Source organism: Branchiostoma belcheri, unplaced genomic scaffold (genome assembly GCF_001625305.1).
Source record: "Branchiostoma belcheri isolate BF01 breed outbred unplaced genomic scaffold, Haploidv18h27 scaffold190, whole genome shotgun sequence".
In the NCBI taxonomy this organism is placed as follows: Eukaryota; Metazoa; Chordata; class Leptocardii; order Amphioxiformes; family Branchiostomatidae; genus Branchiostoma; species Branchiostoma belcheri.
In genome coordinates, this window is record NW_017803380.1 from 244,515 (window position 1) to 259,219 (window position 14,705).

At 39.1% G+C, this 14,705-nt stretch overlaps 2 protein-coding genes across 2 annotated transcripts in view; one reads left to right on the forward strand and one right to left on the reverse strand.

Moving 5' to 3' along the window:
- Positions 1–105: 105 nt before the first annotated feature.
- Positions 106–13,116, forward strand: LOC109468073 (transmembrane protein 56-like). Its single transcript, XM_019766305.1, has 11 exons — positions 106–322; positions 2,522–2,692; positions 4,043–4,132; positions 5,294–5,352; positions 6,237–6,325; positions 6,539–6,612; positions 7,259–7,433; positions 10,630–10,735; positions 11,269–11,479; positions 12,586–12,731; positions 12,998–13,116. Exons 2-11 carry the CDS (start codon positions 2,541–2,543, stop codon positions 13,114–13,116), a joined length of 1,221 nt encoding a protein of 406 aa, XP_019621864.1. The 5' UTR covers positions 106–322; positions 2,522–2,540.
- A 467-nt stretch (positions 13,117–13,583) lies between these two features.
- LOC109468081 (beta-galactoside alpha-2,6-sialyltransferase 2-like) overlaps positions 13,584–14,705 on the reverse strand; it is a 3,315-nt gene continuing 2,193 nt past the window's right edge. Inside the window, exon 3 of the mRNA XM_019766320.1 lies at positions 13,584–13,867. Within this exon, the coding sequence (XP_019621879.1) occupies positions 13,608–13,867 (260 nt within the window). The 3' untranslated portion in view covers positions 13,584–13,607. The remainder of the gene's footprint in view (positions 13,868–14,705) is intronic.

The following is a 14,705-nucleotide window of genomic DNA, read 5'->3' on the forward strand; positions in this document are numbered from 1 at the left end:
ATATGTGGATATTTCTGTAAAGTTGACAACTCACCCCTTGCCCAGTGTTGTATGGTTTCTCTAGTCGGGGTCAAAGTGACAGACATGGTTACTTACGAGTATTAGATCACACACGCTTCGCTTAACTACGCCCAGCTAGTAACGTCTACAAACTAACCACTCTCCATGCGTCAATAGCCGACATTTCACTACAAAACTGCTACATGACTTCTGGAGACGACCGTAGTTCGGAGCTAACTTCCTCCAAGAGTTATCAACCCTTTTCTTAGCCCGCTTTTCTTCCGGTATCTTCGCCTTCGGTCTGTTTATTCATACACAACAGGTCAGTAAGAATTTATATCTTCACTCGCAGGCATTAGCACATATAGTTTTCCCAGTCCTATTATTGTGGTAGTTGTCTTACGTTCTTGAGTTACCTAATGTTACGTAATAGTGTGAATGACGAACCAAGGAGGTTCAGAAATATGGTTGTTTTTGGAACGTCTTTATGTGGGTGTGGCAAGACGTGGCCTCAGGGTAACATGTCAACATAAGACACATGGCTATTTACTAACGTTGCTTAGTGGTATCGCACCTATGTTTCATTACGTTAGTGGTATCGAACCTATGTTTCATGATCATTACCTTACCTAAGGTTATGTTTTCAGTGGCGTTCGTGTGTCTCTAGATCTGTGTGTGTTTGTAAACAAGATACTAAGTACAGGGCTTGAAATTCATTTTTGGGAATAGGACTGCACCGGTGCACCCAACCTAAAAAAATTGGCAGGTGCACAAAAAATATTTTGGGTGCACCATATAAAACAAAATCTAAATTGCCGGTCTTACTGCTCCTCTTCTGAACTTGAAAGTAAAATGAGAGCTAACGTTAAAATCTTAAACAAGTACTACAACAAAGATTTGATTATTTTTCTGATACTTAGAGACCAAGAATATTCGGTATATTATATTTCTAAATGTAAAAAAAATTCCTACAGAAATATATGGGTGCACAGAAAAAAATTAGGTACACAACTCCAATTTTAGTACCCTGTATTTCGAGCCCTGAAGTAACTCGAGAAGGTTTCAATGGAGTGCCTTGATTTTGGTGGGTAGGTCTCGTGACCTCGAAATGATTTGATTTTAGGTCCCCAGCAGCTTGTTATAGTACTGCAGTGGAACTTCTGGTTTTGATACCTTCTGACTGGACATGCTACTTGCTGGGGTCATGATTTTTTGGTGGTAGATAGCTCTTAAGCTTGGGCCCACTACTAGTAGCACTGTTTGTTCTGAAACTGCAGGAGCATTTGTTGAAAAATCTTCGAAGGAGGATAACTCAAGAACCGGTTGACGGATTGTCGTGATTTTTGGTATGTAGGTAGCTGAAGTGAATTGCTTGACAGAATTACTAGTAGATGACAATTTTTATTAAATTGTTAAATATTAAACTTTTATTTAAAATTCGCATAATCAATCAGTAAATTCTATAGCTCTGCTTTCTTCAGTAATAGGACCATGAAACACTTGTGACATATATAATTCAGAATGAGAGAAACATCTGAAGATATAGATTATGTAAATGAAGACCTAATTTGCATAATTAATGGCAAATTGCTATATTTTATAGCTAGCACAGCTGGGAATTTCATACTTGCTGCATTTGGAAGTTAAGTGAAGGTGAACTCAATAAACATAATCTATTCAAATCTTAACCTCATTTGCATAATTTAGGAGGAAGTGCTAGAATACCTTTTTTTTCGTTAAGATAAAGCTGTCATTGGGTGGAGAATATAAAACTGATTTAAACCATGGAAATGAGGCTCTAATTTGCAAATTCAATGAGTAAAAATGTATAATTCGTCCACTGGAAGGGAAAGTTTTAGGTTGTGAAACTCTTGTTTGCAATAAAGTAAGGTTGCATTGATTCAACTTAATAAAGTTATTTGACTTTTTGTATAGTCCTAAAGGGTTGCAGACTTTTAATTCAATAGTCACTGTGGAAAAAACAAGGAAGTTAAAAAAACAAGCTTAAGATTCCTACTTTTCCAAATCTTGAGATCATACCGGTAAACATTGTTAAACAAGAATTTGGACAATAAAACATGATATCAATGATTCATATCTTGAAAGTTCATCTGTGTTGGTAGAAGTCATTATGCTGCAAGATAAAAGATCAAACTGTAATTTTTAACACAACAAATTGGACTCACCCAAATTTTCGACTGTTCAACTCCAGTCTTTGTCAAGGAATGAACAATCCAACGCTTCTGTGACATCACGCAGTCGAAAATTTGGGTGAGTCCAATTTCTTGTGTTGGAAATTACAGTTTAATCTTGCAGCATAAAGCATGATATCATCCATGTAAATTACTTACCATGGCCTAATGATATAACATAATGCAGCTTTAATGTTGACGGGTTATCATTATTTAGTATTTTAGCCAGTGTATTGAATTCATTACAACAGTATAAATGTGAACGCTCTTAATGATAGACAGATTTTTTAAAAACTTAGAAACATGCTACTTCACTCTCCCACCTGCAGGAATTGAACAAGTCACCAGATGGCGCTAGAGTTGACATACCTCCTCACCACTACCTACTCCTTCCTGCTGTCTCTCATCATATTCCTGGTGGTCTCTCCCGCACTCCTGCCGCGACTCTTCAAACCTTACCCATCTCTACCGGAAGTCAAGAAGCTGATTGTCAGAGACGCGTGAGTAAAAAGAATTCAAAGACCTGAACCAGTATACAAAATACTTTTTTGAACCACGTTGCCCAGTGGGCAACCGATGGCAAAAATTAGGTTGCCCATCAGAATTTTAGGTTGCCCCACCTATAACGTAAAATTACTTTCCTCAAATTAAGTAATGTTTACATACATAAGCCTTTGACAATATTTCTAACAGCCTTTAGTTAACCGATACTGGTAATAGCCATTAATACTTAAAATTAAAAAGCATCTGCCAGATACAGTGGTGCAAGCCAAGTGGGCATGATTTTTTTTTTGGGGGGGGGCATTCTTAAAATTCAGGTAGCACACTAGTACTGGGCTACCTAGGTTCAAAAATAGGAATGCCCCAAGTAAAATTTGGTAGCCAGGGGCAACTGGGTAACCAGTGATTTTTGCATGCTGTGACCTCATACCTCCATGAAATATATGAGTTTTGGTAACTGTATTTTTTATTTGTCCCATGGACTATGTAAATAAGGTCGTAATTACCATAGTCTAGTTTAATTAATGGTTTTCTAAATTCAAATTACAATATTTTGCGTGTAAAATTACTCTCCTCCACTAAGTCTTCATTTTAACATGTTCTCATTAATTATGCAAATGACCTCTACATTAGCATAATATATGCATTATGTGATGTTAACCTTTGAGTAACTTACACTTGTCACAAGGTATAAAATAATCATCATTTACCAATAAGGAATCACAGAATTTTCACATTTTCACAAAAACAATACCTCCATTTTTCATGAAGGTAAAAATCCACCAAGTCAGGAAGTGCCCAAAATTAAAGGACGCCCTCTCTTGATAGCTTTAAGGGGGCATTATGTTACATTTTTGCACCAAAAGTTGAAATATCTATTTTTGATTACAAGAAAATCTGCACATGAATGTTATTTATTTCTAATTTGCAACATATTTGTGCAATTATTTCACCTTTCGAAAATTAATATAACTGTGTTACAATGATATGATATGAATCTTTATTGCATGTTCTTGCCCAGATGGGCTAAATACACAAGAGGACATGCAGTATGCAAAACACGAGTATTGCATACTGGAACGCTATATTCTAAAGCTACAGTATTAGTGCTAGGAATCTATACTTACATTACAGCAATACTATATACTAGTACTACCTATCATCTACTGTTAGTTGCCCTTTCTCCTCTCTTTTTGAAACTCTGGAAACATAAATTACGTAGTTTGTCTGCTATAAATTTGTTCTTGCATGACATTATACAGCCCACACGAGGTGGCACCACCACAAAATGTATATATTGGATAAAACAACTCTGAATATCTCACAGAGGTGTGATTTTTATCTTCCAGTTTTCTGTCTTTCTGCATGGCGACCACTGTGGGACTGAGGGCGTGGTACATCTACCTCTTCTCCGACCAAATACCTTATGATGTCATCTGGTACGTGTCATTGTCTTAAGATAATAGCTGCTCTGCTACAAGTAGTACTAGTAGAGATCTACAACCACTCTCACATAGGCGTAATGTTGCAAGCCTTGTGTTATTTTATCGCTACTTCCACGGTAAATGCTCCGTGGAACTTCATTTGCTTTAAGCTATAGTGCCCCCACTTCAAACATTCTCAGCAAGGACACGTCTTGCCACTTCCACTGAAGCAAATCACCCTTTCTTCCTCCATTCTCCACATCTTTAATAGGAGGAAGTTCCACGCTGAAAGCTTCTTTCCCAGAACAACATCAATTTGGAATAAGCTACCACGTGATTGTTTCCCTTATGACTTTTATGAGTATAACCTTAAACTTTTCAAGTCTAAGGTCAACAAACATCTGTCCTCACTGGCTGTACTGTAACCCAAAACATTTTGAGTGGCTCTCATGAGCCTAATTGTTTTGTGGTGACCTATGAAGTAATTAAGAAAAATCTAGCCACATTCGTCCTATGATAGGTTTAAGACAGTAGCAATATATTTGTAAGACAGTTGTGGATTTCTTTTACAAAATTCTACAGTCTTGCTTGTCATGGAATTTGAAAACTGAAGTGATAGTGTACGTCACTTTCACTTGTGTGTTCTGAAAAAGTAGAACTTTATTTCATGACAATTGTATTTCAATACAATCGTATGGTAACAACTATTGAACATGGTACAATATAGAGGTATAGTATAAGCAAAGCATCTTAAATACTAAAAACACTATGGGCTAGCATACTAGTAAGACTTTGATATGGGTTACAATCGAGTGGGGCAAATCATGAGTTTCTGTGTTTTTTCTAATAACAAAGCAGTTTTTTACCTATTTATACATTGTGGTACTTGTAGTTCCTAAAGATACATTCAAATTTGTCTGTCAAGTATCAAGTCTTAAAGTCTATTGTACTTGATTTGAGATATGTGAAAAGCTATGTAAACATGATATCCATAGAGAGCATTCCATGACAAAGTGAAATTCATCTTCAATTTGCTTTGAACAAAACTAACAAATAGGACTGTCTACCAAGCTGCATCTCATTGTAATCATACAAGCAGATATTTTATCCTACTTTGTATAAGTGAAAATGTTGATTGAAATGTTTTATTTTCTGGGGCATGTTGATCCACTTTAGGCATGACTCTCCTCTGGTGCGTCACACCCTGGCTATCTACACTGGGTATGTCACTGCTGGTAAGAACACGTCTTATTTGCAAAGTGAATATAGAAATTGTTCTGAACTAAACTAATCTAAGAGAGTCGTCTTTCCATCCCGTATTGATATTTTTATGTCTACTTTCACAGAAGAAATTATACATATCGTTTTTGCACAGTTTCTTCTTCTTCTTCTCCAAACACTTATGTCAATGACCTGACATGTGTCACCATGGTAACTAGTGCTGTAGCAGACACCCTATGGTTACATTATCAGTGTACAAAATACTTTTTTGGACCACGTTGCCCGGCCACCTATAAGTTACTACTTATCCTCAAATTAAGTGATGTTACATACATAACCCTTTGACAATATTTCTAACAGCCTTTAGTTAACTGATACTAGTAATAGCCATTAATACCTAAAATTAAAAAGCATCTGCCAGATACAGTCATGCAAGCCAAGTGGGTATGATTTTGTTTTGGGGGGGGGCATTCTTAAAATTCAGGTAGCACACTGGGCTACCTAGGTTCAAAAATAGGTTGCCCCAAGTAAAATTTGGTTGCCCTGGGCAACCAGGTATTTTGCACGCTGCATTATGTAGCAGGGCAGAGCTGGAGGTGCTTGTTATGATATACATGACATTGTACGTGTACTAGTTCATGAACATGTTTGAGCTAGACCATGTGAATTGAAAACCATTATGCATTTGCTTTGCAAATATTACCTTTCTGTTTTTCTTACATTGTCATCATGATAGAAGCTGGTGTGTTACGCCAAAAGGCGGTTATACCGGCTATACAGATACAGATACAGATAGTTGTCACTTTTTCATATACATGTAGTTTGCCTGTTTCGAAGTGTGTCACGTAATGTGAGATATAATATTTTTGTTTCTTTTTTTTTTTTTCACTTTTCCCAGCGCTGGTTCTTATGTTATCACACCACATCGGCCAGATGTCCTCCATCCTGCACCATTTCTTCTCCACTTACACCGGGTGTGTCGCCATGGTGAGTTAGTTAACACTTTTATTTACCGCTGACCTCTGCCTTAATTACTATAATTTCACTATGCATGTAAAATTCCATTGCAGTCTGTAAATCGTGGCAATATTTTTTTACAGATTTTTTTTTAATCTTAGTGTAACGATTCTTGACTTTGTACAAATTTGTTCCCCTGGGTATCTAGAACTGTGATCCATGTATCCATGTATTTCCCTACAGTATTATCCTTGCCTGATGTACTGTGCCAATATCGTGTTGATGATGGAACTATCCAACCCTTTTGTCAACATGAGGTAAGGCAGGAGGATGGAGGACGTGCTCTTTCTTTTTTTTTTAAAACAGGCGAAAATCAATGCGCATGCGGATGTCATCCATAAGATTAAGACGGTGTGGCCTAAGTAAGAAATGTACACAGTGACAAGGTCATCCTTTGCAATGTGGAAATGCTTCAGTCTACGTAGGATAAATAACCGCTGGCTAGCTTTGTTGTAGATGTAGTTGACATGAGTGTCCTGTTTATTATTATTGTCAATTATTCTCATACATATAACAATATAATCTCAATGATATTATATCTAATGGAATGTTTTCCTAGTAGCAATAGTAACAAAAACGGAATGCATTTACATGCACATGGTATGTACATGTACATGTATTGGGACATTGTATGATAGCTGCAAAGTAAGGCGTAATAAAAAGTATTACGTACTATATATATAGCTAGTAGCAACAACCTACAAATCAACGTATAGGCAGGGACAACCTATATACAAGTAAAATCGTAGAAGACTCCACAAAATCATGAACTATGTTATAGATTAGATACATGTACATCACACTGCATTAATTTATACTTAAGCAAGTCTCCCACTAAATTTGTTGCAAAGAAATGAACAAGAAGTTAATAACCTAGTTTCTATGTTTGTTTGTTTTTCTCAGGATGATGTTGAAAGTCGTTGGTTACGAGAAGACGACGGCGTACATTTGGAACGGTCTCGCCATGTTGGTCACGTTCTTTCTCGCGAGGTGTATCTTCACCACGATTGGCTCTCTGCGCTTCCTGCATCTGGCCTTGGTTGACCCCCAGTTTTGGGACCTTCCACTCTGCATACATGTGTGTTACTTTGGTGGAGTTAGTTTGTTCAATATATTGAATTACTACTGGTTTTACAAAATTTGCTGGGGCGTCATGAAATACACCGCCGAATTGAAGACTTCCAAAGAAAACTAGCAGTTTTATTCAGATCTGACTATCGTTGCTATGGGATTAACATTCCTAATGCTTAGGCCACACCAATTTAATTTGTTGGTTCACAGATTTGCCTCTTCGTTTTTTCTGATTTGAAAAAAAAAAAAAAGATTCTGGTTCTGAATCAACTAAAAAATGCTAAAAGTTCAAAATTCATTGTTTAAATATCAACCCAGCCTTCTGTGTTGACTTCATGGCTCTTATCGTAGCATTTGGGGCTATAATAGGATGCCTAGACCAGGTTTTTTTTCGCCCTGTTAATTCCTATTTTTAAAAAAATCCAAGAACCAACAACTTAAATTGGTGTGGCCTTAGGTCACAATTCCCAACCCAGCCGGACAGTTTCCAGGGAGGATAAGACAAAGAAAGACACAAAGAAGTTTTTAAAACTAATCATGTAGATTGTTGCTATGAATTGTTTATTTTTCGGACATGCAAACAGCCCGGCCGGGACCCGGTTTGGAAATGTGACCTTAGCATGTCAGGGTCACGCTGATTATAAGTCATGCAGGTATTATGATTAAAAGAGACATCTTGTGATATCTTTTGCAACTGCAGCAGTACCAAATGTCATTTACAAAGTGAGGCAGATGAGGCTATAACCAAGGATAATGGATACACAATCCAATAATCATGATGTGCAAACAACCAAAGTGCCTCTTTTCTTGTACAAAAGTCTTTATGACATTTACAAACAATCTACATGTTATTTTACGTGTGTAACGTTGTAGATAGGTTGGATCATATTGTATCTATATATGCGTGTTACAATATACTATATAGCTATGTTTTATACTTTTGCATTTCATCTATTGTAACTGTTAAGTTAAGTAACTGTTGAACGTATATTACGCTCCAACATACCATAAAGGTTTTGCGGTTTTATGACTATTTGCGTCTGTGTGCGTTTTTGGCGACGTCTCAGGGAGGAGCCTAATGGTGCAGTATTGTGTGCAGTTTGCAAGAATTCTAGGATGTGACCTCAGTGTAACGTCCAGGTGAAACCATCCAAAATGGCGTACTTATGATAGTAGTGAGTTGAAGTTACCTACATGTACGTCATAATCACTTGAGTGCAAGCGCCTAAAAGTATACAGACATTCATTTTAGTGTGTGATCTCCGTACACGCTTTTGGCCCTGTTCATATGAAGTCAGTGAAGGCGCTTTACATGTGGTTTCCCCCAAGCCGGTTTCAAGCGGCCCCATCTGAACGCTTCAAATCACATTGAAAGCGCCTCGATCCCAAGCCACTTCTAGAGGTGGTTTCGAATCGGTTTTCCCCGCATCGCGATTTGCGTCTGAACGCAATGTGATTTCAAATGTGACTTCACCTTGTCATGGAATACGAGGTGATATTTTTTTATGCAATACCAAATTTTACGTGGCAGCAACTTAAATGGCAGTAATGGTCAAATAATGTTCTAGGACAAGCTTCACCGCCTCTGGCGGGACCACATCGGCATTCGGCCGAGATACGCTGGGAGGGGGGCATCAGCAAGCAGGTCGTTGACCTCTTACATTAATAACACGCTACCTTGCGTGTTTTCGTCAAATAACAATGAATGCAGTTTCGGAGAATCGTGATCGGGTACGGTTTGAAAGGAATGTATGGCACGTGGACCAGATGTGAAGAATGCGAGTTACCCGAATCGCGTTTCGGGTGGTTTCATATGAACAAGGCCTTTGACTGAGGGGGAGACGGTTTCATTGTGTTCTCGAGATCGGTTATCAAACTCGTCTAATCGCCTGTCAATCATTTACTTATTAAATCATTGCGTCGAAGGTACGTCTAACGTATAGCCTAGGGGAGCACAGTTTTCAAAATGGCGGCGTTTTGGTCAGGAGGGATGTCGTCTGTCGCTGCCTTTGGTTTGTTCTATTTTCTCTGCCTGTTTCACAGAGAGGTTACCACAGTCGTGCAGCCGAAATGGCCCAAGAACTACAAGGTTTGTTTCTGCAGTACAGTTCTCCAGCCAGTTTCAGTAGCCTCCGTAGCAGGCTTATACTAAGTTATAGAACTGGGGGTTTGGTGGTCTTCGGCTGTTTTCTGATTAGCCCAGTTCTAAAAAAAACGGGGGTAATTCAATCAGGCCGGCTATGATAATATTGTTATATGCAATCAGAAAAAAACACATAAAAGCCCCCGAAGACACCAAAATCCCCAATTTTTGGCATGCTATGGAGGCTACAGTTTCAGGACCTCTCTGAGGTCTCAGTCCGTGCAGGTGGGTCCATCCCTGCAGCTGTGCATCAGGTGCTGGATGGTCTTGACGTCCTCTCCGCAGTTGCAGACACCTGTCACCTGTATGTCCTGGCCGCTTGCCCGGTTCAGCGATTCAGTCTCTTCCTGGATGTGGGAATGCGCATGCCCTGTTGTTGGTTGGGTATCTTTCCTTCCACAATACTAATTAATCATCTATTTTATAGCAAGGTCATGTCTTGTTAGCTGTGTATGACCACAGCAAGTAATTTTTATGGATGACGTCGCGATCGGCGGGCGCATTAATTTTCGCCTGATTTTGAAAAAAAAAAAATTTTGCCCTCTGACAGTGGTCAACATGCCGAAAATGGGCAAAGATGTCTGTTGCCATGCTGGAACATGGATGGCAGATGAGTATGAAGAGAGGATACAAGACAAGGCTCTGATTTTATGGTTTCTTTTACTTTGATGCAGTGTTGTATTTCATTCCTTTTATATGTGATAATGGCTGTTTATATGTGGCGTTCTCACTATTATATAAAATCAAAACCAGTTGTACAATGATTTGTACAATTATTTTTCAAAGTTGTTTCGGTGAGAAATGAATGTTGTACTACTGCTCATATGCAGTAAACTCAGCACAATGTAGATATCATTTCTTGTTTAACAAGCTAAATATTAAAGTTTATAATGTCAAAATTTGAAAAGGTAGGAAGTTTGTTTTTTTTCTAGCCTTTTTTTCGCCCTATCGCATTAGATGTGGAGTCTGCGGAGGATGTCATCCATAAAATTTACTTGTTGTGGCCTAATTTTGAAAGTCTTCTTTATCACAGAATGTTGACATTATTCATGTTGTATAGACTTGCGTCATGATGGAAACCTCGCGAGAGTTCATCACCGCGGGATGGTACGTGGATGATGACGTCAGAGCAACCAGGTTAGACAGCTATGGAATACCATCCCAAGGTTAGGTAACCTACTAAATTTAATTGTTACCTTCGCCAAGAAGGTTATGTTTTCAAGGGGCGTTCGTCTGTGTGTAAACACGATAACTTGAGAAGGCTTAAATAGATTAACTTCACATTTGGTACGTAGGTAGGTCTTGATGAGACCTCGCAATAATTAGATTTTGGACCCCCTAGCGGCTTCTTATGATACTGCATGCAGCTGAACTTCCGGTTTTAATATCTCATGATCTGGACGTGCTAGGATCACGACATTTGGATGAAGGTAAATCTTTTGCTGGGGAAGAAGTGACGTAGATTTGGGCCCCCTAGCGCCTTGCTCAGGAACTGCAGGGGCGTTTCTTTTAAAATATTCAATAGAGGATAACTCAAGAACCGATGGACGGATCCTCGTGAATTTTGGTATGTAGGTAGCCTAAGTGACGCTTGACATAATTATGCGACAATTATGCAAATCTGGTTTTTAATATATTCTAGGATTTTTATATCGATATTATTGGGTATGGATATGGACACAATTCTTTTATTTTTCAGATGTTCACTACCACTCTTCCAACTACATCGCTAAGTTTGAAGACATCAAATTTGAGTCGAGTTTGACCAATCAACGACTGCCACGGAATGGTATCGATTACGCGTGCGCAGAACTGGGCCCACCCCTGTATAGCTTCATCATGCGGTACGAGGAGGGAGTCATGTACAGTCTGTACCCGTCTCCAGAGGGAGGGGTCACTTGTAAACAAAGGTAAGGCCACAACAAGTAAATTTTATGGATGACATCCTCCACAAACTCCAAATCTAATGCGAGCGGGCGAAAAAAACAAGGCGGACCGAAAAAAACAAGGTTCCTACATTTTCAAATTTTGATTCAATCATTGTACAAATGGTTTTGATTCAGTAGGAACATCACATATACACAGCCAGCATCACATATTACTGCATCAAAGTAAGAAACAAAACATTAAATTAGAGCCTTTTCTTGTCTCCTCTCTTCATTATTATCTGCCATCCAGTTTCTGGCATGGCGGCAGACATCTTTGCCCATTTTCCTAAGGCCACAGCAAGTATATTGGTATGGCGGCTTTGAAAAGGTGTTTCATGTCAGAAACACCTGTTTCGCCATGCCATCCACAGTGCATATTGTACGTGGTAAAACTTGATAAATAAATAAATAAAAAAGTAATTTTTTTTTTTGACATCTGCGCGCGTATTCAATTTTCGCCTAATTTTGGGCGGGGGGGGGGAACTTTTGTTGCCCCCTGACAGTGGTCAACATGACAAAAATGGGCAAAGATGTCTGTTGCCAGGCCAGAACGTGGATGGTAGATATATATGTGAAGAGAGGAGACAAGACAAAGCTCTGATTTATTGTTTGTCTAGATCTTTTACTTTGATGTAGTGATGCATTTCATTCATTTTAAATGTTCACTGAATCAAAACCATTTGTACCCTGATTGAGAATTTTAATTTTTCAGAGAGAAATGGATGTTGTAATAGTTGGCAGTAAACTTAGCAAATGCACAAAATGGGTATCATTTCTTATGTAGCAAGCTATATGGTGTAAAAGTTCGAAGATGTAGGAACCTTGTTTTTTTGGGGGGGCCCCGCCTTTTTTCGCCCTATCGCATTAGATATGGAGTCTGCGGAGGTTGCAATCTATGAAATTTATGAATCTCAAAAATATGCGAATTCAGAAATGTTGATAACATCCAATAGTCTGGAAGAAACTCGTAAAATAAGTTCTATTGAAGATAGAAAAGAAAAACTTGGACATGAATCGCGCGTCTGCATTTCCAATGGGTCGCGGTAGGCGTCGTTTTGCTCCGTTTCATACCTGTACGTATTTTTCAGCCGACTGGTCGGGATGTTTCCGCAAAGTCCTCTTGTGACGAACATTCAGTTCATCGGAAATGACGTCATAAGTGGAGTCCGCGTTGGACATTTCCGGAGCGAATTCTTCCTCTTTGCCCTCGATTATTTCTTCCACAATGCAACGGGTGAGTAAGTAAGTATTACTTGTTTTAGGTACAATGTATGAACAACAGCCACCAGTTTACTATCATGAAAGTTCATGTGTTGGTAGTTACATGTTTAAAATTAAAACTTTTGGTCCAACACAAAAATTCTCTCACCTAGAGATTTCGACCAGTCACTCTGGTCGAAAGCTTTAAGCGAGAGAACTCTTTTGTGTTGGACCAAAAGTTTTAACTTTAAACGAGCTGTAAGGTTATTTGTGCGTGTTTTATGATGTTTTTGACTGCAGGTTTGCCGCGTGCTTTACTTGTCAACGCCGCAAACAACACTTTCCTGACGTTTGATGCCGGGCAGGAGCCGGCAGAGGTGTTCCAGCCGCCACCAGGAGTCACGTGTCACAGTCCTTAGGAAATATCAGCACGTCCGCACTTAGGAATCACTGCACCTGCGCGAAACCGACATTTTTTTTTCCAAGACGGGCGAGGAAGTACCTCAGTTCCCCTAGAAGAGATATCGCAGGCGGATCTGGAGGCGTGTCAGTTGGATAGGCTATATGGTAACAACGTTAACGCCACGCCTTATCCTCGGTGTATATGGTTAAATAATCCCTGGCCATAAACCACCGTTCGCTACACTCACTTGGTGGTTTATTCGGTGGTTATCGCACCTGACTAGGGATTATTTCACCATGTACACCTCAGGGCAGGGCAATAACCCTTTAAGTCCCGTGATCTTCCGTTGTAATTTACATAAAACTGCAAATATATGACAAGACATACAAACACTCTCTCTGATTGGTCGAACGTCTAATTGCCGTCCTCTCATTGGTTACACTCTTAATTGTGATTGACACTCATTATCGCTGTATAACCGGAGTATATATGTAATATGTAGCATGGCTAATGTAGTTCATGTGAATCACAGTGGACCGTGGCCAGTCCTTGTAACAGCGCTATACCTGTATCGTCCATGTCCTGATCAGAGGTGAGTGACAATGTCCGGATGTACTGCCGTTCCTGGCCGAAAGAGTGGACTCCGTGCGTCACAGCGGGCCGCTCATTGTAGTAATACCTCAGGTTGGTTTTGTCCCTGGTGGACGGAACTATGCCGTAGACGTGGACCCAGTTACAAAGGTGTAGCATCATCACAACACCTGAAGAAACACAAATAATGCCGTTATGTTTTTACAAGGAGTCACAACTCCAGTAGTTTGTGACCAACGCATCCAATACAATTTCGTGGACTTTCAGAGTCAATTTTCTAGCAGCATAGATTACTGTTTGGAGAAGAAGAAGAGGAGGAAGAAACTCAGCAAAAATATGTTTTCATTCCTTCGGTAAACATAAAAAACAACATAACGTTAGAATAACATATGCAATACATGTATACGCAACTTTTTCTGTGTTCTGTGTACTGTGTTTAAAAGCAGTCCTAAGAGCAGAGGCCATTGTCTTTTTCTAAAAGAGCACATTTTTATTTTTAAAAAATCAATCAAAATTCGTAAAATGTAGTGTTACAGATTAACAAGGGGCTGAACAAGTTATAATCCAGTGCCTGAGTAGTGCCCCTCCATGCAGACCCATGTGTGGGGATGATGGCAATGATGCCCACCTTAAGTTTTGTCGGATTCCAATGGGAAAACTGTCAAAAGGAAAATTTAGATGTTAAGGCAGAAAATTGATGAGCAACTATCTATTTACACATTACTAATTTTCAAGATCACCCCTGGATTTTTGAACAGTGGACACTTTTTAGGGCACCTTTTTTTTTAATCTTTCGTATGGGTTTCCATGGGATGACTGCCAGAGATCAAAGTCACTTTTCCGCCGAACCAAAAGGAAAACAAAGCTGCTGTGGTTATGATTTGACAAAAAAAGGATCCAGAAACAAAATTTTCAATATCAACCCAAGATCGACTTCTTAAGAGCCGCCGCTTTGAGGTTTGTCGAATAGTTGTTTGCGAAATAATATGCTTTACCTGGCTGTAAGGGTACTTT